The 26722-nt window shown below is 31.3% G+C and overlaps 2 protein-coding genes across 2 annotated transcripts; one reads left to right on the top strand and one right to left on the bottom strand.

Annotated features, from left to right (window-relative positions):
• Positions 1-3261: 3261 nt before the first annotated feature.
• On the top strand, positions 3262-7915 carry LOC111310426 (protein RBL-like). The gene is made up of 5 exons (XM_022909873.2): positions 3262-3582; positions 3663-3761; positions 4368-5452; positions 5524-5782; positions 7557-7915. The coding sequence occupies exons 1-5, from the start codon at positions 3564-3566 to the stop codon at positions 7751-7753; spliced, it is 1659 nt and encodes a 552-aa protein (XP_022765608.2). The 5' UTR covers positions 3262-3563; the 3' UTR covers positions 7754-7915.
• Positions 7916-15344: 7429 nt separating this feature from the next.
• Positions 15345-17262, bottom strand: LOC111310425 (uncharacterized). The gene is made up of 2 exons (XM_022909872.2): positions 17038-17262; positions 15345-16242 (listed from the first exon to the last, which is right to left on the bottom strand). Exons 1-2 carry the CDS (start codon positions 17162-17164, stop codon positions 15449-15451), a joined length of 921 nt encoding a protein of 306 aa, XP_022765607.2. The 5' UTR covers positions 17165-17262; the 3' UTR covers positions 15345-15448.
• Positions 17263-26722: the final 9460 nt, after the last annotated feature.

Genomic DNA, 26722 nt, shown 5'->3' with positions numbered 1-26722 from the left:
TTAAGTCAAGATTATTTTTTACGAGAAAGATAAATCCTGGTGTGACAGTTAGTTGATTGTCAGTGAAATAATTTAGTAGAAAAGTAAAACTTGATTAAAATATAGAATTTCATTTCAAACTTTCTTTAACCAGCTTAAGAGCTCGGTTCTGTTTCACAAGTTTAAATGCTTTCTTGCTTGATAACTTAGTTTTGTTTGTCATGCATGTGTTTATGCCAGCTTAGAAGTTTGGCTTTTGTGGGTTTACTCAAAAATTGTAAAAATTTGTAGTGTACATAATTGTAGAGCTTAAGAGCTCAAAGCGACTTAAGAGCGTGCTTCTTTTTCTTTCTCTGTTTCATGTCACTCTTTACCAAGGTTATTTTGCTTTGCTTATTTCATTTTTTTTTATCTTTACATTAGTTGTATCTGCTTTCTCTAGTTTCATAATTTTGGTAAAGCTTTTCAGTCCGTTTTCAGTCTTACCACTCATTATCGTCACATAACCTTGTTGTGCATGGATCGATGTCCTCTAACCTCTTCAACCCCATTTGAAGTTAAAAATTTAACCTTTAAATGAAGTATTGAGCCAATTTGCTGCATGATATATTGGCTAGATTAGTCGAATATCATGTTGAAAGTTGAGGGTACATATACCATCATAAACTCGATAACTTAGGTGAAGCTACTTGGTTTTATGCCCAGTGTGATCGGTAGCTTGATAATTCCCTTTACTAGTACTTGTTCATTCCCAAAACTAATCAAAATGATGGTGAATGGCTTCAATATTTCTTTCCTTATACCCATCTTATCATGGTAACATAATACAGTACATCAATTAAACTTTCGCTATCAAATAGAATCCTTTTAACCACATGGTTGTGTACTGTAACAGTGACCATTATTGAATAATCATGAGGAAACTGAATCCTTTCCAAATTCTTTGAACTGAAAGAGATCAGTCATCTTTCTAGCTATTTTTTTCCTTGAACAAGGATCTAATGCCCATGACTATCCCCTTATCAAACTTTTTTTTAGTTGAGCTGGAACTCTCACCAGTTATCACATTAATGATACCTTCAATAGGTCGATTATCTATAGCTTAGCCTTCTTTTGCCTGTTCATTTTTTCTATTTTCTACCATCTTAGTTCATTTTCGATTTTCCCCTATGAATCTTTATTGGCTTTTCTTTTCGATTCCCTTTTTTGTATTTAGGCTTTCCCTAACCTTGTCTTAGTCAATCCATAAATCTATTTAGCTTACCTTTTCTGATTAGACTTTCTATTTCATTTTTCACTTGATATAGTTTTCAATGTTATGGCCAAAATCCCTGTGAAATGTGTATCTTTTGTTAGGGTCTCATCGGGTGTTCTACCTTAATGGCTTTAGACATCTGAAGTTGGGGTCCCTTTTTATTTGTATTAGAATCTTTTTATTGGAGGTATTCACTATTGTGTAGTTCTATTATCTGCTTAGGCTCTTGGCCCTAGAATACCTTTATTGCCTCCTTGAAGGAGAATTGAAGATTTCTTTACCTTTCTTTTGGTTGAAAATGAAGGATGATTCTCTCTCACCTTGACCTCCGAGAAAAAGGATAAGCCTCTTTTACCTTGGTTTTCATTATAGCTTTTACGTTGATATATTTTTTTATGACAAGTAGCAAATCAGTTAATGTTTTTTATAGTTCAAGGGAAAAAGTAATCTTCAAATAATACTATATGTTATTGAGTCCACTGGTAATGGCAGCCACTATGGCTATTTGTTCTAAATCTTTTACTTGTAGAGCTTCCACATTTAAACACTTAACATAGTCTTTTAGAGACCTCTTTCTACCTTGATGGATAGGCATTAGGCTTAAAGTAGTTTTCTTAATTCTTTTGCTACTTACAAATTGAGACAAAAAATTGTGACTAAGCTTCTTAAAAGTAGTCATAGACCTTGGTTTCAAACTACAATACTAGGACCGAGCTTCCCCTTTAAGAGTGGTTACCAGTCATTTGCACATGAGAGCTTCTTATGCTTCCTGCATCATCATGTTACTTCTATAAAGTTTCAAATGATCAAAGTGATCAGTTGTACTGTTTTAAGTCTCCAAGGTTGGCATCTTGAATCCCTCTGGAGGTATAATATTATGAATTTCCTTACTAAAAGGTGATGTCTTTAGGAATTTCAGTTTGTACTCAAAAGTCATAACTTTCCCTTTTAACTCCTTTTTTATAACCTACATCTGATTTTCAAGATCTTTGTTTTGCTAGGGTTTAGGAATGGGTTGTTTATTTTTAAGATGGTGGTTGTTATAAGGGTGTAAGAGTGGTAGAGGTTGGATAGTGGTGCACGTTCTTTTTTTCAAGAGGCCGAGAAGGCCTCAATATCGTCATAACTTGATTGTCTTTCTACAAGTTGTCTTCCAAGGGTGACTAGATCGGGCACTCCTGACTCTATACAGACCATCTTTAATGAAAAAAAAGATTAGTTTATCTTTTAAACTAAAAAATACCCCTAACAATTAGAAATTTTAATTTTAATTTTTTTATTTTTTAAAAATATTGTTGAAAATATAAGATTTTTAATGCAAAAAAGTTTTTCAACCAAAATAAAAAATAGATTATGAAATATAAAATTTCAGTTAAGAGACCTCTTCATCCTAATTAAATGCCTATTCAAAAGTACTATTATATTAATAAATTAAAAATTATATTTATAATTAAAGATGTTTATATATATATATATATATATGAGAAGGCATAATTTGCTAATGAGGCCGTAACTTTATGTCAAGGAAGAGGTCTAAAAATCTTAAAATCTTAGTTTTAAATCTTATTGTGTGTGAGTTTGATTATTTAATTAAGTTATAATTTATTAATTGATTATTTAATAATTAGTTATTTATATGAATATAATATTGGATTATAAGTGTAACTTAAAGAAAAAAAAAAAGACTTGCACTTAAATAAATTTAATTTTTATTTTTTTATATTTAAATCAGAATTATTAAATTTAAAAGTATCATTTTGATTCAAATGAGTTATAAATTTAATTTTAATATAAAAATTAAAAAAGTATAAGAATTACATTAATATAAATGAATTTACTTTATATACATAAATAAAATAAGAATTCACTTACGTTATTGTAAGAGTTAATTTTTTTTTTAATTTTTGAATCAAAATTAAATTAATAACAATTATACTTCGCCACAAAAGATCCAAAATAAAAAATATAACTAAGCAGAGTCCTATTAGCATAAATATAAATATGAATATATATATATTTATTTATTTAAGGGCTACGGCTGCGTAAAAAAAAAAAAAGAAACCCAAATAGAACAGGGAAATTTTCAATTATTTTTAGGGGATTTCCCTCACTTATAACCCCTTTATTTCTTTAAACAATTTAAAAATTGGTTAGCATTTTCTTTTGGGGAAGTCGTCGGATTTTGCTTTCTGTTTAGTTAGCAGAAATCGAAGAATAGAAAACGGATTTATTCAGTTGTGTGTTTGCGTCACTTCTTCCAAAATTGCTTTCTGCTTTGGGTGTCTGTCTCACTGGGGGCTCTAACTAAGCATACCAACGACAAGTGAAGATGAATGCCCCAATTATTGGTAAGACGTCTTTTTTTAGTTTTTGGGTTCTCTACTGATTAATGTAAAAAAATGGTTTTTTTTTTTTGGTTGGCGGGAAGATCCATTGCAAGGAGATTTTCCAGAGGTGATAGAAGAATATTTGGAGCATGGGGCTATGAAGTGCATTGCCTTTAATCGCCGTGGCACCCTTCTCGCCGGTAACTCTCTCTCTCTCTCTCTCTCTGTGTGTGTGTGTGTGTTCATTTTACTATACTATTTTCAAAAGCAAAAAAAAAAAAAAAAAAAGAAGAAAATTGCAACTATGAATGATGAAAGAGCTGGTTTTCATTCTTATTTTTAAAAGGGGAGCTTTCCCATGGAGAGTTGAGCTAGTTTGAGTTGCAACAATAAGTTTTTTTTTCCCTTCAGGTTAATAATTAATGGGTTTTTATTATTAAAAAAATTTGAAGAAGAATAAGAGGAGAAAGCAAAACCTCATACATATTTGTCAATAACTTTACAAATTTGAAGAAGAAAAAGAAGAAAATCCCATAAATATGTAATATTTTAAATGGGTATTTTAATAATACTAAAAAAGAAGTAAATGAGTGAGGATAACTACTTTACTACTTCTTTAGTGATATTGTTTTTGTTGCTAAGTTTACAAAATCATGCACTCTTCTGGTTATGTTTCCATTGAATCCGCAATTTTCTTTTCTGTACTATTTTTAATCAGATTAAGAAAATCATGAAAATAAATCTCAAGGTGTTCTGAAATTATTTCCCAACTGATACATGATTCTGGTTTTTGCATTCTGTGCCAGCTGGATGCTCTGATGGAAGTTGTGTTATCTGGGATTTTGAGACCAGGGGCATTGCCAAGGAGCTTAGAGATAAAGACTGTGCTGCTGCTATAACAAGCGTCTGCTGGTCGAAATATGGCCATCAAATTCTTGTGTCTGCTGCTGACAAGTCGTTAACACTTTGGGATGTTGCTAGTGGCGAGAAGATTACACGTATCATTCTGCAACAAACCCCTCTACAAGCTCGTCTGCATCCTGGTTCTTCAATGCCATCTGTTTGCTTAGCTTGCCCCCTATCATCTGCTCCAATGATTGTTGACTTAAGTACTGGAAGAACAACTGCACTCCCTGTCACTGTTCCTGATACGGGCAATGGTGTTGCTCCTCCTTCACGCAACAAGTTCCCTGATGGAACCCCTTTCACACTAACTGCTGCGTGCTTTAACAAGAATGGGGATCTGGTATATGTGGGGAACTCCAAAGGTGAAATACTTATAATAGATCACAAACACATTAAAATGCTTGCTATGATTCCCATTTCTGGTGGTGCTGTGATCAAGAACATTGTTTTCAGCAGAAATGGGCAGTATCTCCTTACAAATTCAAATGATCGAATTATCAGGATTTATGAAAATCTTCTGCCTTTGAAAGATGGACTTGGAGCTTTTGATGACATTAACAAGACCATCGAAGAGGAGGATACTGTTGAGAAGATGAAGGCTGTTGGGTCCAAATGCTTAGTTCTTTTTCGGGAGTTCCAAGATTTAATCACTAAGATGCATTGGAAAGCACCTTGTTTCAGTGGTGATGGTGAGTGGGTAATAGCCGCTTCTGCTAGCAAAGGAGAGCACAAGATCTACATATGGGATAGGGCTGGTCATCTTGTTAAAATACTTGAAGGTCCAAAGGAAGCAGTGTTTGATTTAGCGTGGCATCCTGTTCACCCTATTATTGTATCTGTTTCCTTGACTGGCTTGGTTTATATTTGGGCTAAAGACTACACTGAAAACTGGAGTGCATTTGCTCCTGATTTCAAAGAGCTTGAGGAAAATGAGGAGTATGTAGAACGAGAAGATGAATTTGATCTGGTGCCTGAAACTGAAAAGGTGACAAAACAGACCATGTGTGTGAATCTTTTGATTAACTTCTTGTTTCTAAAATATTCTTATGGATGTAGGTGAAAGAGTCAGATGTAAATGAAGATGATGAAGTTGATATTGTGACAGTGGAGAATGATCCTTTCAGTGATTCAGATATGTTGCAAGAAGAATTATGCTTCTTGCCTGCCATTCCTTGTCCAGATGTTCCTGAGCAGCAAGACAAGTGTGTGGGAAGTTCTTCAAAATTGATTGATGGTAATCATTCTGGATCCCCTCTCTCGGAAGAGAATGGACAGAATGGACCAGTAGCCAACAATGCCTCAAGTCCACCTGAAGGTAAATTTGTCCCCCTCAAATGTATCATAAATGTTTAACAATTCTTTCAGTCCATTTTAAGAGGAATAATATGCTAGCTACATAAACCAGTGAAATTTGTTGGTCCTTATTTTGTAAAATAGGTTCCAACAAATGAGTTTAAAACCCACGAGTTTTTGGCCAATTTTTCTGGTTACTCCTAAAGGTATCAGTGGTTATGCCAACTTTGTGGAAAGTGGGAATTCCAAACTTTAGGTTTTGATATGTAATTATTATTTGTTGATTATGCAATATCTCCTATAACATCTAAGTCTGTATAATTTAAAAAAGCAGCCTAAAGCCACTTAGCCACTTGGGCTTAATTTGAATTGTTGGGATGGATAGAGGGTTTTGGTAGTGTTAGATTCAGATTTTGGTGTTATTCTATTATACAAGAAAAAGGATTGTTCATTTGTGTTTTACTTCTATTCTATCATTTTTATTTAAACATTGAACTTTTTTCATGAAAAAACTGTGTAATCTATTATTACTATTTTGTAATTCTTCATATATGATTTCTTAATTTCACTACCTTTTCTTGAATCTTTGTTTTGGTAATTAGAAGAAAATGACAAAAATTTAAATTAATTTTTATTAACAATTAATTATGCTATGTAGGAAAACATCATACAAGTATATGTGGACTCTACATATTTGATGATTTTCTTCTATTTCATTTTAATTTCCCAACAGTGTTATTATTTTCTAAATAGAGGTGGAAGCAATCTTTCTACTCAAAAGTTGTTCTTTTCAGGTGTAAAATCACTCGTATGCGATTTCATGTGTCAATGAAACCTAGTTGTGATAAATGTAAATGTTAGCAATTTCCCAGGGGAATTCAGATATGTAGCTTTGTTGTTGAGTTGGGTCAGGATGCTGGTATTTTGTCTTAACTCCGATTTACTTGGGCTGTTCTACCCTTAAAATTCTAAAGATGATTCTTATTAAATGAAGCATATTTAAGGAACCAAACCTTCAGTGGATTGGTGGTTGGCATAGTTCTGGGAGAATGTTTGGCCTGGCTAAAGTTTCAACCTGCTGCTATTTAGGATAGAAATCACTGTCGTATTATAGAAACAATTTGTGAACTGAAATGGATGTTTATGAAGATATAAGAAAGAAAAATGGAATGGAATCTTAGGGAGTTTGATGCATTTTGAGTAGATTGCTTTTGAATTAGACATTATTTTAACCGAATCTTTTCACCTTATGCAATACCTTTAAGCAAAGAGAAAGGACGTTCTTTGACCATCTCTAGCAATATAGGTCAAGTTCATTCATGTGACTCTGCAAATGGATAGAGTTTTGCTGGATGTCTAAGAGTTTTTGTGCAATATATAGGAAGAGTCAAAAATTGCTTTCAGTTGTCTCATTTATGAGATTTTGTCAATATGTTTTGCAATTAAAACAGCAATCAAGCAATTTCTAAGTTTTTCCTGGATTTCTAATTAGTAATGTTTTATCTTTCTGATGTTATGGAAAATATGAGAATGTTATTGCAGATGATGACATAAGCTGGATTTCTTTAGATTTTAGTAAAAAAGCTGAAGATAATTTAAAAGCAAATCTCTATAGTTTGGGAGAAAAATGCTTAACCCAGTGTCTGTATTTTGAGTCGTTGATGGATGCCATTAATGAGAAATTTAAAGATTGAAATGAACTTTTAGTCTCCTAGTGTTATGTCAGATTGTTAATGTTCTATGGTGGCTTCCCAAATGGACCTTGATTTATGTGTTTAAATTGTTGATTGTTTCAGAGGACACAGGAGGAACACGGGTGAAAAGAAAACGGAAGCCTTCAGAGAAGGGGTTGGAGTTACAGGCAGAGAAGGTCAGGAAGCCCTTGAAACCCTTGAAGTCTTCTGGTAGGTTGTCAAAAACAAAAAATAAATCTGTTGTTGATCAGGATTATGGCAATGGTGTATATGCGGATGATGGCTCTGATGATTATTAGTAGATCAGAATTGTCACATATTTGCCATTTGAACTGGTGAAGGGAAAAAGAAAAAATAAGAGAATGAGAAAACCTGTAGCTGGAAAGCTTAGAGCTATTTATCAATTTTTTTGGAGGGATCTGCAAATGACGTTATTATCTATAGATGCATATCTTCACCTAGTTAGATGACTAAATTCTGCACAGAGCAAGGATAACTCTTGTTTTAGGTGATATTAGACACGGTCAGGGTAAAGAGTCAATTGAATATCTTAATCACAAGCATACATGGAGGTGGCTATTTGTCTTGTCACATGTTTGGTATAGATAACTTTTAACAACCAGTCTGGACATTTAGTAACTTTAAATAGGTCATATCCACTTCATCCCAAGATTAGCGTGATGTGTGGATTTTTTTAAGGTATTTTGGAAAAATATTTTCTCTCGAAAAAGTCAAACAGAAAACAAGTTTTGGAAAAAAATAAAAAAGGTGATCATAATGTTGGGAACTCACAACTTTACAGCCCAAATTTTACTTAAAAACTTACATTTGGAAATCTCTTGGAAAAATGATGATATTTAAATATCATGTAAATAATTGCTATTTGAATTTTCTTCATCATTACCTGATACCATATTAAATTTGACTCATTTATGCCTTTAAGCTGTGAACATCGGAATGATATGAATATAAGACTGGGTAATGTGAATGTGCACCTACATTATCCAGTTATTTTCTTTGGGTGGGGCTTTGTTTCAGAATATTTTAGATAAAATTTGTCATTGTGACATCGTTGTATGATTCATTGCCAAAAGGGTGTCTATCCTGGTTAGGTTCTATTTTGTTCTAATATTTTCTCAAGGTGGCAAAGAATCAAAATAAGAATTATTTTACCCCAATTCAGGGGGAACTAGTTGTTACTCCTCTGGATTTACATGAATGTAAGATGTAGTAATATTTGAACATTCATGAATACATTGCTGAGCCCTGTTTGTTTTGATCTCATATATTATTGGGTATTACAAAAGGGGTCTTCTCTTTTTTAGGAAATAAAACCTGATGATCATGGAAAGGCCAGAAAGTACAGTAACTATTCATTTAAAAAGATCTTAGTGAGGGTGGGGGTAGGGAAGAGGCAGTGTACTTACAAATGGATAGTATTGAAAGAGAATCTAACTTTGATTGGTAACTCCTTGTTCTCAAATTAGATCTGACAATTTGAATAGTTGTGTTGTGTAAAACATTGGTAATTTGTGTATGTGTCATGTTTTATACGAAAATTAAGTGTCACAATTCATGTTGACATGTAAAATACGAAATATATATATTTTGTTTTTGTTAAACCCATATATGGTTTTTGCTAAAATTTTAAACGATGTCATCTTTTTATATTTTTTTGTATCGTTTTCATGTTGCATCATTGGACCGTGTTTCAAATAGCTGGGTCTATCTCAAATAGTCTTCTATTCTTAGATATTCTTTCTCTCGTATATGTATATACAACATGATGGTGTGGCACAGTCTTGAAATTAAATTACTTTGGTTGAATTATTGTGTCTTTGCTTTAGCAAATGGGAAGGCTCAAGGTCTGCGATTCTTCAGCCTTGGAGAGTAGATGAGATAGGTGAGGCACTGATTTTTCATCCTCGTATACAAAATACTAGTTTGAAATGGTCTTGATATTCTAATAAATGACCAATTCTTCAAACATCTGTCTCTAACTTTTGGGCATCTGTAAAACATTGTTTGTAAATTTTTTTAAATAAGCTTTTAAGGGCAATATTTATGGAATTTATCAATTAAGGTGCTCATGTAGATGCGATAGACGTCAGAATCTGTTATCAATCTTGACTACACTCCCATTTTTGAACGGGTAAGAATTCTCTCCTGTACTGAAAAGAGTGAAAGTTCTACTACTTTTATTACAACATCATATGTGAAATGTCATTTTGATTCGAAGTTCATACCTGTTTTGCTCCTTTGCTGATGTTGTTAATGTTTTAGAAACTTGTTTATCTTTAGGAAGATGACTGGTTGAATCTTGTATATGGTAATTGAATGCACTGTTCTCTTTAAGATTTGCCTTGGATGGATTTATTTACTTTATTTTCATTCTCAAGTTAGATTGGTTCATTCATTCAGATTGAAAAATAAGAAAAAGAAGCAAAGTTAAATTGATTCATATGATAGTGATTAAGTTTTTGCATTTTAGTCCTTTTATTTCATTTGATATAAAAATATTTTTTAATATTTTAATAATAAATAAAATTTAAATGGGTAGAGTGGGTTGAGTCGAGGTCAGGTTCATATTTTAGTGGTGTTAACCAGGTTGAGCTTGTATAGATCGCTAGGATATATCTGGTTGCAATCATTTTATATCGAATATAGTTTTATTTTTACTAGGTGTTGTCTTCAAGGAATTAAGAAACTGAATGAAACCATGATGTTATTTAGTTTTGTTATGATGTTGTTGAGTTATTATTGAAAGTTCTTATTAATTGTAAGAACCAATTTAGAAGTTATCTGAAGAAATATCTAGAATAAAACTATTTTATTCTTCTATATTTTTCTTATTACAATTCTAGAATTGCATGAAAATATATAGATAAAGACGGAATATTCTTAGCCTTAAAACCCAAGATTTTTATGCATTAAAAATAGCTAATAAAAAGAGTAATTTACTTTCTACTCATAATAGGAAAATATCTAATGGATTTGGTATAATTACCCAAATCACTCTTTATTCTAAAAAGAAGATATTTAACTAAAATAGACAAAGTCAATTAATCAAGTAATAATGGAAATTAGATTTTCACACTCTTTTTCAAGCTGGGTGGTAGATATCAACCATGCGTAACTTGAATCTCAGATTCTTGAAGTTGTTTAAAGAGAGAGCTTTAGTGAGTATGTCTATAGTTTGGAGGTATGTAGGAATATAAGCTAATCTAACAATTCTTTTCTTTATCTTTTCTTTGATGAAGTGACGATCAATCTCCACATGTTTGGTCCTATCATGATGAATAGGATTCTTTGTTATATTTATAGCAGCTTTGTTGTCGCAGAATATCATGGATTCTTCTACAGAGACTTTTAACTCTCCTAGCAACCTTTTCAACCAAATTCCCTCACATATACCATGAGATATAGCTCTAAACTCAACTTTACTTCTAATCACCACAAATTGCTTCTTCCTTCGCCAAGTAACCAAATTTCCCTATACATAGGTACAATAACCAGTAGTTGATCTTCAGTCAGTAACGGATCCAGTCTAATTAGTATCAGTGTAAATTTTAACATTTCGGCATGATGTCTTCTTAAAAAGTAACCCTTTGTTAAGACTCTTCTTTAGGTACTTTAAGATTTGATACGTAGCTTTCAAGTGTTATTTGATTGGGTTGTTCATGAATCTGCTTATCATGCTAATTGAAAAACTGATATCTGATCTTGTATGAGAGAGTTAGATGAGTTTCCTTACAAGTTTTTAATATTTGTTATCTATTGGTTTTTTCTCCTATCCCTACCTTTTTCATTGTGTCCATAGGGGTGTTAGCAAGTTTGCATCCAAGCATTCTGGTTTCCTTTAATAAGTCTAGGACATACGTTGTGAAACAAAGATGCCATTCATTGAGTGAGCTACCTTTATGCCAGGAAAATATTTGAGGTGTCTCGAATCTTTGATTTCAAATTCTTTGGCTAGCGGGTTCTGTAGGTTGCTAATTTTTTCCACAGTCTCCAGTGAGAATAATATCCTCCACATAGACAATAAGAATGTCTATTTTTCCTTGAGGTGAATATTTGACAAACATGGTATGATCGGTCTGGCATTGTGAAAAGCCATATTTCTTTACCATTTTTGTTAATCTATCAAACTATGCACGTGTGGATTGTTTGACACCATATAAAGATTTTTTAAGTTTACATACTTTGCCAGAATTGTCTGGGATTTTTAATCCTAGAAAGATTTTCATGTAAACTTTTTCTTTTAGGTCGCTATTAAGAAATGCATTTTTGACACCTTGTTGTGGAGTGGCTAATCTAGATTTGTTGCAAATGATAATAACATCCGGATTGAATTAAATTTAGTAACCAGAGCAAATGTCTCATCATAGTCAACATCATAAGATGGAGTAAATCCTTTTGCAACAAGGCGAGCTTTGAATTTGTTAATACTTCCATTTGTATTGTGCTTGATAGTAAAAATCCATTTGCACCTTATTGGATTTTTTCTTTTGGGTAGTTCTGAAATCTCCCATGTTTTGTTCTTTTCTAAGGGCCTGATTTATTCCAAAACAGCCATATTCCATTTTAGTTGCACGAGTGTTTCATGAATATTATTGGGAATCTGTATATTGTTTAATGTGATAACAAAAGCCTGATAATTGGGTGATAAACTTTCTTAAGAAACCACATTACAAATTGGGTGTTAAGTAAGTAATCTCTCACCTTTCCTTAGAGCAATTGGTTGATAAAGATTATCAAAAGATTCAATTGAATTAGATTTAGTAAGAGTGTTACTTGTGTTGGTTTCAAGTATCTCTAAAATTGGTTTAGATTCTAGGTTTTGTTTTAAAGGTGTACATTCTCTTAGATCCTTTTGAGTTTTATGTTTTCTTGAATAGACAATCAATTCTTTATTTGTTTTCCCTTGTGTGGACTTTGGGTTTGAAAGATTTGGTTGGATGTTTTGGACTTGAAAGGGAGTTAAAGGATTTGGTTGGATGTTTTGGATTTGAAAGGGAGTTGGAGGATCTGGTTGGATGTTTTGGATGTGAAAGGAAGTTCGAGAAGTGTTTGGTGCTTCGGTAATAGGATCTTCCTAAAGCTAATATTTTTGTGTGATTGGATTCTCCCCTTAAATGGTAGCTTTGGGAAATATTGATTTTCAAAAAAGGTAACATTCATGGAATGGTAGAATTTCTTTGTTACTGGTAAGTAACACTTGTATCCTTTTTTATTCAGAGAGTATCCGAGAAATATGCATTTTTATGGATTTGGGACTAGTTTGCTTTGGTTTTGTTGGCTGGTAAGAATAAACGCAATGCATTCAAACACTTTAATGGGAATAAACAAGATGATTCTAAGGTAAGAATAGGAACTGAGAAGGGATTGGTAAGGGCTTTGAAATTTTAGGACTCGAGAAGGCATTCTATTTATAAGATATGTAGTGGTAATAACAGCCTCACCCCAAAAATGTTTTGGTACATGGGCAGCCATCATGAGGGATTTTGCAACTTCCAACAAATGTTGATTTTTTCTTTCAACAGCGTCATTCTGTTGAGGAGTATTGACACATGAGCTTTGATGAATTATACCATGTTTTATTAGATATGACCCAATGATTGAATTATAGTATTCTCTCCCATTGTCGATTCTCAACAATTGGATTTTGGTTTTGAATATTTTTGAAGTCTTGGAATAGTTGGTCCACTTCTGATTTTTCTTTTATAAGGAATACCCAAATAACCTAGGTGTGCTCATCAATAAATGTGAAACTATCTGGAGTCAGTAATTTTATTTACTTTGGAAGGACCCCAAATGTCATTGTGTATCATTAAAAAAAGGATGAGATAATTTGTAAGGCTGATTAGGATATGTGATGCGGGTATATTTGGATAGCTGACAGACTTTACACTGAAAGTTATTAGGATTTTTATTAAATAATGAGGGAAACAATCTTTTAAGGTACAAAAAATTTGGATGAGCTAACCGATAATGCCACAACACGATAGTACCATCTTTATTATTATTAGAGGATAAAGTCACACAAGAGGTATTGCTCTTAGGATACAGAGTTTTGCACACATCTTAGCATTGCCAATCATTTTTCTCGAGTCTAAATCTTGAAATTCATACATATTTGAAAGAAATTTAGTAATACACTTAAGGTTTCTTGTAAGTTTCCTTATAAAGAGTAGATTGTAACTTAGATTTGGGATAAAAAAAAAATCAAGTGTTGTCTCTTTGGAAATAAAAATAGAATTTGTATCGGTTACTTTTGAAAGTAACCCATTAGCAATTCGAACTATGAAGTTTTTATGATTTGAGTTGTATTTATTAAATACAAATGCAGCCTCAATCATATGGTTTGAAGCTCTTGAATCAACAATCCATGAATTTGATTTTTCTAGTTTTATACTCAAGACACTTAGAAAATTACCTTTTTGTGCTAAAGAACCTATTCGAATAAAAGTGGTAAGGTTCTATAGTGATTGAAAAACGCTAGCTTCGAAGTTAGAGGTAACCTCTGACGTCGGGCTCTCCTTTCCGTTGGCCATGCTCGACTTCGAGCATAAAATTTTAAAAGTTCAGTTCGTGCTTTGATACCATGAAGAAATCTCTAGAATAAATTTATTTTATTCTTTTATATTTTTTTTATTACAATGCTAGAATTGCATGAAAATATATAAGCAGACTGAATATTTTCAGCCTTAAAATCTGAGATTTTCATGCATAAAAAATAGCTAATCAAATGAGTAATTTACTTTCTATACATGATAGAAAAATATCTAATGGATTTGGTGTAATTACTCAAATTACTTTTTATTCTAAAAAAAAAGAGGCTTAATTAAAATAAACAAAGTCAATTAATCAAGTAATAATGAAGATTAAATTTTCATATTATCAATAGCGCATCTTGGTCTTCGGATATGTTTTTTGAATTATGACTACCATTTTAGGTTAGTCTTGAAAGTTTGAAGCAATCATTAGCATGTATATTAGAAGTGTTGTCTCTATTTTCCTCCCTAACTAGGCTTCTCGTTATTGTTTAACTGCTTAATTAGTTGAGTTTAATAGCTTAAGGCTTTTTTCTAGTAGAGGTCACTCAATATCATGGTTCTTTATCAAGGTAGAGGAGCATTATTTTATTCTAATATGATATCGGGAGATTTTGAGGATTTATTTTGATATCATTTATGAAGATTTGCATTCAATTGGGATGTCAAAAGCTCCCCTCATTAAAGTTTGATGTTTTTGTCAAATTCAACCCAAAACACACATAAAACACAGAACTAAGATCACATCGGATGTTGGATTTTAGAGTTGGCTTTAACATATAAAACACAAAATTAAGATCACATCGGATGTTGGGGTTTTAGAGGTGGTTTTCACATGTAGTACTTAGTTATTTTGATGTAGCATTTAGGTTTTGTTCCACTTCGCTCTGATAGTATTTGTGAAAATTTACATTCAACTTGTAAGGTATTGTCTGTTTTGAACCGAAAGTTTCATGGTTTTATCTTATAAAAGGCTTTTTACAAGTATGGATTTAAATTTCAACTTATATATGGTAACAGATTGTTATACTTTCATCGTCCGTCAATTAAGCCTGGTCATTTGTGTATCTTTATTTATTTCGTATCTAACACATATAAAATATGAAGATTGTTGCATTACATTTCTTGTCAACATGTCAAACAAAAAATATATTTTTTGGTTTTCGTTGAATTCATATATCATTTTTTGCTAAACTTTTTAAATTGTTATTTTTTTAATACCATTTTTATATCATGTCATTGTATATATCAGATCTATTCATCATGCATGTACCAATTATTAAACGGTAAATGTTTAGATAGCCAAAACCTTATTTTACCAGTAGTGAATTAATAATTTTCGACTATCTAAAATATGACTTGTATTGCAATAGAGAGCTCCAAGTGTCTTGCACCACATGGTTAACATGAAGTATGACAGTGCATTTTGATTCCAAAGATCTAGATACCTAGTTTATTACCTAAGGTATAAAATAGAGAAACTCCTAGTCCCATTATGATCAGGACTGCTGCGCCAATATTGATTATCAATTTCCTATCTTCATTCGGTTCCTTCATGCCTTTGGCATTTATATTTTCCTTTCCTGATTGCTTTGCTTTTGCATCAGCAGAATCATTGGCCGATTTCAGATTCTTTTCCTTTTTCTTCTCTTCAACCTTACCAACAGCCGTTGCTGAAGGCATGGTTGATTTCTTGCTTTGTTCTTTACTTCCCTCTTCATTCACCCAATCATTCTGCACAACATTCTCACGGCTTTCTTTAGCTGGTTTCCAATTGTCATCTTTCTCGAGTTTCCTTTCAACCAACTTTTCTTCGTCACTTTTAGAAGCTGTAATAGCACTCTTTTCGTCAACGGTAGTTGCTACCGGAGGAACGACTACTGCTGTATCTAGGGTTTGTTTCTGGAGAACAGTCGTAGATGTTTTGGTCGAATGATCAGTCCAATCATCCTGTCGAGTCATCGAGTCAACTACTGTTTCTTGAGGCTTGGGGGCCTCTTCCATTGTTTCATCCGTAGTTTGTTGTTGAGGGAGAACAATATTCCTCGGAAATTTAAGCATAAGAACGCCTCGTCCAAATTGTATGTCCATTTTAGGCAAGTCAAATTCTTCAGGAATATTGGCAGTTTCGTCTACAGGCAATAATCTGCTATTTGGAAGCCGACGACTGCCTTCAACCTTTACTGTTCGGTTGGAATAGTCAGGTGTTACTGTTAATTGGTCCATTGTAAATCCTGCATCGCCATTTAATATTATAATAATATCGATCCTCTGGCATTTAAAAAGTTTTGATAAAAAAAATTATATATATCTTCCTATACAAATATCTATAACAATGCCCTGGCTTCGTTGTGGTTGTTAATTTTTGGATAGAAAAATTTTTAATAAGTTATCAAACATAAAGAAATATTATAATTCAAGTATTAAAAAAAATGGAGAAATAACTCGATTTGAATGTTTGTCAAATTCATGTTAAAATAGTAGTAACAACATAGATAAAATATATAATACAGGTCGTAGAAAGATAATTCATTTCGCATTAAGTATTTTTGTTCTAAAACAAAGTACTCATCCTGTATTTATATAGGTTTTACCAGAAGTTTACGAAAATAGTTATACCATTACAAACAATTTTCGTTGTACTTGTAAAACATTAAAGTAAAAATCCAAATAATCAACTACAAACGGACATCGTGCTTGTGGAACAACAAAAAATTAAAATTTTAATTTAAAAAAAATTTAGATTGAATTTAAATTGTTTATTAAAAATATAAATTATTACGCATTAATCAAAATAATCAAATTAAATCCGGTATGATCTGTTATTATTCTTACAAGAGATCTAGAACGGGAATTCAAACCTTTGATCTTAATACTTTTAAAGAGAATAAACCTTAGACTTCTTTATACGTAGTAAAACTTGAGATGATCCTACACAAACCATTCTCATAAAAGACGCATAAACGAATTTAATAACATATAACAAAAAAAACAAAAATGATGCAATGAAAGAGAGAAAATAAAAATACCAGGAAGATAAACAAATAAAAAACTTGCTGCTTCTTCATGCTTCCATTCTGATTTGGGTTTGAAAGTCTGAGCAGGTTGCTGTTGTGGACGGTCAGCTCCGGAAATCCCAGTACTTCTTGGCCTCATGCTCGTATCCAAATTTCTTACTATTTCTTGTTTTGATTTTTGTGTTTCAAAAATATGTGTAATAATATGTTTGGAATGTAGGTGTTGACAAAATTTTAAGCCTATATATTTAGTAACTTTTGAGATTGGATTGTCAACTACGTTAAGCAATTCTTTTTTGCTTCTCTTGGTTTTGTGACGTTTTTATTTTTGTCCTTTGGAATTTGTCCTTCGGCATAATTTCTTCAAGACGTAATTCCTTTTCTTTGGCTTTCACACACACACACACACATATATATATATATATATATATATATATATGCTTTATATGCTTTATATGACTTGCAGAATTTGGTGATACCTTTAGAAAAAATTAAGTTACTTGAAATCGATTCGAAACTAAAATATATATATATATATATATATATATATGCTTTATATGACTTGTAGGATTTGGTGATACCTTTATCAAAAAATTAAACTACTTGAAATCGGTTCGAAACTAAAAAATCAATTGATTTATTTGATTTTAAGCTATGCAATAAACTTTAATTTTTTGGTATAAAAGAAATCATAACTTAAAAATATAGAAAGAAAATTATGAGTGCTAAAATTTAAAATTTAAAATTATTAGATATAGTTTATTAAAAATGGCTGTTTAAATCAATTAATTTAAATATTTTGAAAAATTTTATTTTTGTTTTCTAGAAATTTGAAATGAGAAGTTAAAGTTTCAAACAATCATGATTCTTTATTTGCATTGTCTACACGTAAATTATAAGCAATTAATGCATGTGTCTTCAAAAAGGGATTAAATACTTATTTGCTTTTTAAATTACATCCCTTTGTCACATTGATATTTATAAAAATAAAATTCAAAATTAAATAATTTCATTTCATTAGATATTTTATATAAAATTTAACATCCTTATAAAAAAAATGAGATCATCAACCAATACTTACGTGCCAAATGTCATAAGATTGTAAATTATGATCTACACATTATCAATGAGGCCCATTAAGAGTTAAAATTTGATTACTAATATTTATGAAATTTAATATATTGATCATTTATTAATTAAAAGTTAATGGTAGCTGATTGAATCTTAGATTAATTGATATGTTATTAGAGTTGACGATAGAATGTTACAAATTTGAGAGAATTTATATTTGTAATATTTTTTTTAGTCAGATAAATAGTAAAGTAAGAGATTTAAGAGTAGATTAAAAACTTAAAAAAAAGGCCTAATGCCTTATTAAATGACTTCCAAAATTTTCAATGTTTGGTGACATTTGTCACGTGACATGATCATATCATTTGACATGATATATAATATTATTGATATGATCGTATAATTTTTAAAAATAATAAATTTTAGGTATTGAAAAAAATTAGATAATTAAATCATAAATTTTCAAAGTTAAGTGATTAAAACAAAAATTCTCTAAAAATTAAGAAACCAAATGTGTATTTAGCCTAAAAAAAGATTAGTATTAGTGCTTCCTTTGTTTATGTAATTTAAAATGTATATTATATTCATTAGAAGCTTAAATTGGTTACTAGGCATTAAATGTTATGAAATTCAGTATAAATTATGGGTTGAAGCTTGCTGCAAGGATGGAGATGAAGAAAATTATCGTAGCCATATATAACTGTAATGGAAGTATAATATTGAGAATCACCTCAGCTGAAAGAAAAATGGTGAGTACTAGTGAAAAGAAAGGAAAAATCAAGCAATTTGTTTTCAAGAAACAAAGTAACAGGTTTAGTTCATGTCTAAGCATAAAAGGAGTTCAATAGTTTACTGTGTTTTTTTTTTTTAAAGGAAAAGATTCTAACTTTCATTATTGATTAGAGAGCTTGTCACTATCAACAAGCACATAAATATCATCTTGGATCTCCTCTACCCAAAACACATCCCCTTCGTATCCCGTAGCCGTTTTCGCTAATGCATGAGCAACTATGTTTGCTTCACACCGTACATGCTGACAAAAGTATCCCATCAAGGTGCTTAGATGAAACTTCACTTCATCAATAATAGTACCTTCAAAAAGTAGGCTCCCCTCCTTCTGTAGTATTTCATTTATGACAGTCGACGTATCTCTTTCAAGCTCAATTCTTTGGAAACTCATTTCTTTAGCAAACTTGGTAGCCGTTGCCGCAGCTAGTGCTTCTACCATCCCCGCATGCCTACACCCTTTTGCAATCCTGCACGCAGCCCCCATCATTTCTCCCTTTCAGTTTCTAGCTACTAACTTGATTCCACCCCTTCTGTTTCTTATGTCCAGAGCATTATCAAAATTCAACTTTATGACATTCTCCCTTGGTGCCTTCTATTTCACCTGCTTTTGTTGGGTTACAGTCAACTGTTTATCTTGAGCCTCTTCATAGTCAACTACATAACATTGGGTGAAAGCCACTGTGCTTTGATACATCTTATGGATGCTATTAATAATAGCTTCATTTCTAAGGAATATGATATTGCCCATACAATGACCATAATTCACTCTAGCTTTTCTGTGCTTACCCTTGTAATAATTTAGGTCAACCACTCCTTTCCATGTTGCCATTGGGTACCCTTTACATATATATTCAGTCGAGCCTCTTTCCAAACTTATGCAGCAACAGTATACAATTGCATGCACTACAGTCTATTCATCTTGTTCACACCTTGGGCAAGTACCTGTATTTATAATTTTCCTTTCCGCCAATCTTGTGTAAATCGGTAGAATCCCGTGACTAACCTGCCATCCAAAAACTTTGGAGGCTTTCCTATACCAAGGGAAAATAAAATCTTTATTCCCTAACAAGTGTATTTTTAATCTTATTTACCTAAATGGAATGCTTCATGCCACATCATCATTCTTGTTCTTTTCAACGAACTTCCAAAAAAAGTGTCCCACTCCATCCAAGGTGTTTGATTTCCATCTTTATTAAAGTATTATCTGTGCAATCAAACCAAACCAAACCAAGCTTCATCAAGAGAAATCTGGAGGAAGGATCTGAAACAACGGTAAACTGGATTTATTCATCGCTGCCCAGCTTCTGTCACGTGCTTCTGGTGGTACAGAGGACACTAATACTAATGCAAAATCGAATAAGTTTATGGTGAAAAACAATCAAAGAGTTCTGTGATTAAAGATGAGACAAAGAGTAATGAAATTAACAATGGTAATTAAGGAAAACAGCGCAATAGAAGGGGGAGTCGTGCAACAAAGAAAAAACTGCTAGCAGAAGTTCATCTCAAGTGTAAATTGGTTGATTTTGGTAATGCTTGCTGGACGTACAAACAATTTACAAATGATATTTAGATCAGGCGCAGTATAACTGTCCTGAGGTTATCTTTGGATCCAAATACGTAACATTAGCAGATTTATGGTGTCTTTTGCTTGTATTTTTTTTGAGCTCGCTACTGATGATGTTCTTTTTATGCTCGCAGCGATGAAAACTATGACTGAGATGAGGTATGCAGAAACCATTCTGTCTATCTCACATTTTTATTTTCCTTCATATAATACTTCATAGTAAAACCAAAAAAAAAAAAAAGAGAGACAAAGAGGGATGCAGAAACCATTCTGAAAAAAAGGGTATCGTGCAACAAGGAATGTAAGTCATGGTGACAATGATAAAGATGGGACACCCTAGTTTAAAGATGAGACAAACAGTGATGGAATTAAACGTGATAACCAAGGATAACAGGGCAATAGAAGGGGGAGTCGAGCAACAAGGAAAAAACTGTTGTTTATAGATGAAAAAAATGATGATGTGGCATGAATTACCCTATTTAGGTAAATAAAATTAAAAGTACTCCTATTAAAGAATAAAGATTTTGTTTTATCTCAGTGCTAGGAAAAACTCAAAAACTTTGATTTTGCTCGGTAGATTGGTCCTCCATATCCTTCTCTAAAGCCCTACTATCTGTGCTTCCTCCCTATCATCTCCCGGTTTCTGCTCTGTTTTGGTTTTAGCTGCACTTGAGAGTAAGAGTTTATAATCGCTTCTGACCGTGTAATTTTCATCCTTACTGTAGTGCCATACCATTTCATTTTTTGCTTCAATACTACTCAACGGGATAGTTAAAATGTCCTCTATTGTTTCTTTGCAGAACATCCCTTCTAACCTTCTTTCATCCCATTGTTGAGTGGTATCATTAAAGAGCTCTTTGACCAACCCACTCCAGGTACCATATTGTCTCTCGATCGAGGAAAAAAAGCACTCTCCCTTGGTATCCACAAGTCCTCCCAAATCTTTATTTCATCCCTCGATCCCACCTTCCATCTTATAGCTTTCCTCAGACACTCACGCCCTATGCATAAGCTCTTCCAAATATAAGATAGGCATCTACCAATTCAGCATCCATAAAGGTGGATTTAGAAAAATACCTCTTTTTTAGAACTTTATATACTAGAGAGGATGTGTTTTTCACCATTCTCCAACTTTGCTTGGCAAGCAATGCCCGGTTGAAAGAGTCCATTTCCTTGAACCCCATGCCTCCATCATTTTTGCTACTACACAGCTTCTTCCAAATTAGCCAATGAATCCCTTTGCCATTGGTGTCTCGACCCTATCAATATTTGGTTATTACCATATTTAAATCGTGACACAATCCTTTAGACAAGTAAAAGCAAGACATGGCGTGGGTTGACATGGATTGTAATACTGATTTGATGAACACCTCTTTGCCGTCAGTTGAAATCCTCTAGTTTCGCACCTTCTTTCGCATTTTATCTATAATCTCTCTAAAGTCCATCTTTTTCCTTCTCCCTACAATCATTGGAAGACCCCAAGTATTTTTCTGGACTGCTCATGACTTATATGCCAAAAATATCCGTCACTATCTGTTGTTGGTGTATGTTGGTATTCTTGCTAAAGAAAAGGCCTAACTTATCATACACCTTTAACAAGCCTTTCACCTTCTCGCCCTCAACCCGATTTGCTTTAATAAACAAAAGGCTGTCATTGGTGAAGAAAAGATGAGTGATCCTTGGTCCGGCAACACTAGCATGAACACCCCTCATGCCACCTTCCAAATGGGCCTTTGCTAGAAGTGATGATAATCCCTCCATACATATAAGGAATATGTAAGGTGGTAACGGGTCACCTTATCGCAGTCCTGTGCCAGCTTGAATGAATTAGTCACCTCCCTATTGATGATTAAACTTAGTTAACAGTACTCACACAATGCATTGCCAATGAAATCCATTCCGAACCAAAACCTAGCTTCCCTGTAACAGCTTTTGTTAGTCTTGAATTGATTTTTATTTTCAAATGACAAAATATTAAGCTAAATAAACTTAATCAAGATTTTGAAAAATATTTTTTTAGTATATGTTCTTAAGTTTTATATTTTGGTACTAAATAAATAATGATTTTCAAAGTTTAAACAAACTTTTCTTTATGTTTTCTTATTTCTCAAATCAAAACTATCTTTAAACATTATTTATTTGAGCTTAAATGAAAGTTCAATTATTGTTTTTAAAGTGAATTTATTTATTTCGGACTCAATATAATTTTGATAATATTGATTTTGAGAAATAGATTAATTTAAGAAAGTTATTTTACAAGAACAAAGTTTTCCAACATTGAACTTGTTTTATTTCTCTGTATTAATTCATAAAGTTTTAATACTTGAATTTTATATTGTTGGAAAGTTTTTTGAGTCTACTTTCTAATGCATGAAATAAAATCAAAATCCAAATTTTCTAAGAAAAGATTTTGAATTTTTACTAGATACTTTACAGTTATCTAAAAACTAAACAAGGGGTAGATTTGAAAATTCACTATAATTTGTATACAATGAATTAGGTGATAAATTTCTTATGGATAGAAAGCCCTTTAAGTCTAGTTTCTAAATCTTTAAATGGTTTTTGATTTGGATTTGTATAACTCAAGATATGATCAAATTAGTGAGTAGATTGTAAAACAAGAGACAACCACCCTGCTAGATAGGATCGATCCCCTTAAAAAGGGATCGATTGATTTTTTTATCCAGAATGAAATTTTGCTTCGGGATTTTAAAAGGAATCTATCACCCAGTCTAGGGATGGAGCACCTAAAAAAGGGATCGATCCTTTATGCCTAGAAACAATCTAATGGCTAGTTTTTTCAAGCTTTCAACAGACATTTCTTCTTTCAAACCATCCCCAACAGCTAGTTCTTTAATTTTTCTATAAATTAGGCACTTCAACACACCAAGAAAGTTGATGAATCAAGAGAGCAAGATCAAATAAGCTATATATTCATTCTCTTAAAGAAATTAAAAGTTTTAAAGCTTTAAAGTCTATATCTTTGTATTTATTGTATCCAAATAATTTTTTTTTGTTCATTCATTATTTTCTTGTACTTAAACTTAGCAAACACTTAGCTTAGAGAGTTTTTTCTATTGTTTGCAAAAAAAACTTTTGATATACAAATGTGAAAGAGAACAAGAGTTGAGGTATCCTCTTGAGAACTTTATAGTGAGATTGGCTAAAATACTACAAAAGGTAAAAATTTTTATCTTAAGCCTTAGAGAGAAAAAGATAGGGTTGTATTTTTAACTCAAGATTAGTGGATTAAAGTCTTGGTGTGAACAATAAAAAGGAGAAGACGTAGGTACCTTGTGGAGAAAGATCAAATCTCCATAAATCTTTGTATTTGATTTCTCTATCCTTATCTTTTTATTTTCATTGTTGATTATATATACTTGTAGATTTATCAATTGTTGTCATTTGCATCATATTTTGATATTGATTTTAATTTTTCATTTAATTGTTTTGAAATCATTGTTTGGGAAGAACTTAGAGAAATTCAATTCACCCTCTCTTGGATCACCATCTCACCTAAAAAGCTAACAATTGGTATCAGAGCTTTGGTCTTTTTTTGTATGTTTAACCACATCGAGTTAAGATCCTATGGCTCAATTTAGGTTCCAAGATAGTGAAAAAGTCTTCAAAGCTCTCATGATCAAAAAATTTGAATTTTGTGAATGAAAAATGATAATGAAAATGTTCATCATGTCACAAAATTTTAGAGCTTTGTTAATGATAGAAAGAAGGCTTGGAACTTGTTCAAATGATGCAAACTATTTGAGGCAAACAATGGATGATACAAAGGTCAAGTGCTTACTTTATGGAGGTTTTAACTCCTACAACTTCAACTTGATCTCAAATTGCTCCACTTCAAATACGATATAGAGAAAGTTGGATAAGCTACATGAAAATAAATTTTCAACCAACATGTATTATGTCTCATGGCTATTGAAGAACCATAGGTAACTTGAAGAACTAGAGGTAACCTTTAACTCTTGTGATTCAAACTCTTATACTTCTAATGAGTTACAAAATGCTTACAATGATTTAGTAATAGAGTTTGAAAATATGTAGTTGAAACATAAGAAAATGATTTCAAAATTAAAAGTTGGAAATGAATTTTTAATGAATACAAATAATGATTTGGAGAAACAAAATGAAAAATTGAAAATGAATTTGAAAGCCTATCAAAGTAGAAATGAACTTTTAGAAAAAGAAAATTTTGATTTGAAAAAGAAATTTGATAAGTTGACGAATGAAAAACATAAAAGTGTCAATAATTTAAATGCTAAATGATTATATGCAAATTTTGTCATTTTCATGGTCATACTTCACCTACTTATCTTGTTAAAAGAAAAGCTTCATTTAGAATTAAACAAGTATGGGTTTCTAAAGGAACAAAAGACTTGGTGACTAACTCTCAATGACCTAAAACCAATTTCAATACAAAAAATCAAATGAGATTGTCTCTTGTAGGTGTGCTAGAGCAAGGAGCTACAATGTGAGATTAAAAATTGAATACTCTAGGCACACAATGGAGATGGGTAACCTCTAAACTTTTATTTTAAGCGAATATGAAATTGGTTGCCTATTTTTGTTGAACATCGAGTGCTTAATGGATATTGGTATATACTTTATTGATATATCTTGAATATACCAATTTTATTTGATGTATGTAAGCTAGAATTAAGTATGCATTTTTTTCTTGAATGTATGATTTTATTATATTCCACATGCTTATTGATATTATGTTTAATACTTATGTGCTTGAGATACATTTTTAAGAGAATTCATGAATGCTTTAATGAATTTGGGGATCACATGAGGATGTTCTAAATATTGGGCTTGCATAAATGATTTTGATATTTTAATAGTATTTGTGATATTGACATTCTTAAAAACTTGTGCTTATGTAGGATTATGCATATGAATGTTGGATATTAATGATATCATGCATGCTTTGTGAAATTGTTATTGACGTTTGATGTGATTAATTGTATGCTAAATTATTTTTATATTTATACACAAACTTAGGGGGAGTACTTAAAGCTTAATGATTTTGAGACTTTATGTTTTGCTTTGAAAATGATTTTTGCTAGAGTCAAGTCTTAAAATATGAAATTTTATTTTAGCAAGTTTTTAAATGCAAATGAATTTGAATATCTTAAATTCAATGATTTAAACTTCTTCAAACAAAAATAACTAGATAACTTGCAATGGTTTAAAATTTTCACAAGTATTACATGCAAGTTTCAAAGAATTGTGGTGCTTAAAATATCAAATTTTATTTTTGAACATTTATGGGCATAAAAACCATTTGAACTTTTTCTTTAAAATTTCATTTTGATCAAAAGTTAATATATAAATTGAAGAATTTTTCTTTAAAAATCATTATCATTATTTGGTTTTGGATGAATTTTGATATCTTAAGTGCATGGTGGAATAATAAGGAAAAAAAAAAGAAAAAAACTAAGAAAATCTGAAAGGGTAGTCTAGAGCATGATTGAAACCTTGAAAGTAACTCGTACAATTTTATGCATAATTGTACCAAAAAGAATTAAAGAAAGGGATTTTGAATGAACCAAAGTGCATTGAAACCTTTGAGAAATGTAAGATTAATCTTGCTTTAAAGAATTGTCCTAAAATTTAAAATTTTTAGGAAATTTTTAAATTTTTTAAAAAATTTTACATTTTTTATTTTAAATTTTTTAAGTTTTTTTTTAAAATTTTAAAAAATTTTATTTTTCAGTTATTTTCATTTTTTGAAAATTTTAGTTTTTTTTTAGGTTTTTAAGTTTTAAAATTTTTTTAATTTTTTTATTTCTAATAAAATTATATATTTTTTTATATTTTATAAATTTTTAAAAAATTTTAGATTTTTAAAAAAATTTTTAGTAAGTTTTTTGAATTTTTAAATTTTTTTTTTTGAAAATTTCTATTAATGTTAATGCAACAATTGATAACATGGTGTTAACAAGACTTTTTAACATGTGTTAGCATTTTATTGGGTATTCTTGCCACATTAACAACTTGACTAATGGTGTTAGTCTAAAGTAATGAAAGTTCGAGTACCAAGTTGATAATTTTATTTTTTTATGTACTAAATTGACAGAAAATATATAGTATATGAGTTATTTTTATATTTAACCCTAAACATAATTATAAAAAATATAAATTTATTTGTCTAACTCATATGTTTTTTATGTTGACAAATGATTAAAACATGTTTCTAATCTAAAAGTTTAAATATGTATATAAATAAAAAAAATAAACAAATGAATAAATAAA

Source organism: Durio zibethinus, chromosome 19 (assembly GCF_047325235.1).
Source record: "Durio zibethinus cultivar Kanyao isolate XHJ-2024 chromosome 19, ASM4732523v1, whole genome shotgun sequence".
Lineage (NCBI taxonomy): Eukaryota > Viridiplantae > Streptophyta > Magnoliopsida > Malvales > Malvaceae > Durio > Durio zibethinus.
Note: the sequence above shows the minus strand (reverse complement) of the source record. Positions and strands in the feature narration are given on the sequence as shown.

Excerpts from the sequence above, each read along its gene's own strand:
- LOC111310426 (XM_022909873.2), top strand. Across the intron at positions 3,762-4,367 it reads CCGTGGCACCCTTCTCGCCG|CTGGATGCTCTGATGGAAGT; the intron begins GTAACTCTCTCT and ends ATTCTGTGCCAG. Across the intron at positions 5,783-7,556 it reads TGCCTCAAGTCCACCTGAAG|AGGACACAGGAGGAACACGG; the intron begins GTAAATTTGTCC and ends TGATTGTTTCAG.
- LOC111310425 (XM_022909872.2), bottom strand. The coding sequence starts at position 17,164 with ATGAGGCCAAGAAGTACTGGGATTTCCGGAGCTGACCGTCCACAACAG. Across the intron at positions 16,243-17,037 it reads TTTATTTGTTTATCTTCCTG|GATTTACAATGGACCAATTA; the intron begins GTATTTTTATTT and ends ATGGCGATGCAG.